This window comes from Haliotis rubra, unplaced genomic scaffold (genome assembly GCF_003918875.1).
Source record: "Haliotis rubra isolate DU_JTF1 unplaced genomic scaffold, ASM391887v1 Scf2565, whole genome shotgun sequence".
In the NCBI taxonomy this organism is placed as follows: domain Eukaryota; kingdom Metazoa; phylum Mollusca; class Gastropoda; order Lepetellida; family Haliotidae; genus Haliotis; species Haliotis rubra.
The window spans coordinates 11,831-13,311 of NW_025766631.1; the positions used below are offsets into that span (position 1 = coordinate 11,831).

The window sequence follows — 1,481 nt, forward strand, 5'->3', positions numbered from 1 at the left end:
GGTCTCATTACATACGAATTATACGAAACGAGTGTCCTTCCTATGGTATCTGACCTGCCCCGAGGTTATAAAACTTTCCTGAGTACGATCTCATGCTCAAATCCTGTTTCGTGCTCAACTCAGAACTCAGACTCGGTAAATGGAGGTTATTAAAAAATTCTGAGTACGTTTTCGTGCTCAACTTGAGCATGAAATGCTATGATATCAAGTATGCTCTGGACCGTGCTCAACGCTGAGTTCGATGTCAATAATGGCAGCTCACCTGCGTCAGATTCGGCAAGCTCGGCGGACATCCGTGTACCGGAGTGTTTCGAGATCGTTCGAACACGCTCGAAGTTTTGGGAGAAGATGAAGTCTTTGAGCGATACCGCTTTAGGCCCAGAACGATCATTTTATTTGCTCGGTTTTGCTTAATTTACCAACACAGACTGCTCGGAACTGTTCACTGCCACCTCTGTTGCAACTACTTCTCTGCCTTCGCTTTTTGCGACAGGCGCTATGCATCTGTTGGGGACAGTCTCATCAACATTTCGAGATCAACAGCGGGCAGATGTATACGGGCAGTGTCAGTGAAAATAGCGGAACTGTCGAAGGATTTCATCCAGTTTCCAGTTGGAAGGGACGCCGTTCGTGCAAAAGGGGCATTCGGCAACATTGCAGGTACGTACATGGGGTTTTCCCAATCTAAACATACATAAATGATATCATTGGTGTGGTTCGCGTCAGTGATATTTTGATTGGCTAGTGTATCGGGTCAGGGGTCGAGGACGTGTCACCAATAACAACAAATCCTTAGAATTTAGCGATGATTTGTAGCTTGGGCTTTCGTTGCGAATGAAAACTTTTTGAGTGAATTGAAAAGTGAAACATGCTATCTATAGTGAGACTATGATATATTGTACTTGCAGGTTTCCCGAATGTTGTTGGGTGCATCGACGGTACTTTCATCCGAATACAGCGGCCAACTGCAAACGAGGGAGACTTCGTGAACCGGCGAGGTTACCATTCCCTAAATGTTCAGGTAACTATCGATATGAATAAGCATAATTTAACATATACAATGAGTTTAGGGTTGGTTCGAAGATGGCGTAGGTGTTGGGTGTGATTTCTGATATGTACATTTGGAAAGATGATATTAAATTTTTCTCTTTTGTTTTAATCCTACAGATGTGCTGTGATGCAAACTTTAAAATCATCAGTTGCAATGCCAGCTGGCCCGGATCAGTGCATGACAGCCGCATTCTCGGACATCAACACTGTGCCCGTCTATTTGAAAATAGTAACCTATATTTCAGAACATTTACCTAACAGTATTGTGCAAGTGAAACCAAGATATAGTTGATGTTTTTTTACATATAATGCCAAAGTATTATAAATAATGTTATTGTTATTATTGGTTAATATGTAGAGTGAAAGTAGTGATTAGTTCTGAAAGTAGTAGATACTTAATGAGTTTCAGTTGATATACTATTATAAACATT

General features: G+C 41.5%; 1 protein-coding gene across 1 annotated transcript; it reads left to right on the forward strand.

Annotated features, from left to right (window-relative positions):
* Positions 1 to 250: 250 nt before the first annotated feature.
* LOC124279789 (putative nuclease HARBI1) lies at positions 251 to 1,239 on the forward strand (the record flags this gene model as incomplete). Its single annotated transcript, XM_046715667.1, has 4 exons — positions 251 to 318; positions 494 to 660; positions 909 to 1,021; positions 1,168 to 1,239. Coding segments are annotated over exons 1-4 (420 nt in total), but the record flags the coding sequence as incomplete, so codon positions are not given.
* Positions 1,240 to 1,481: the final 242 nt, after the last annotated feature.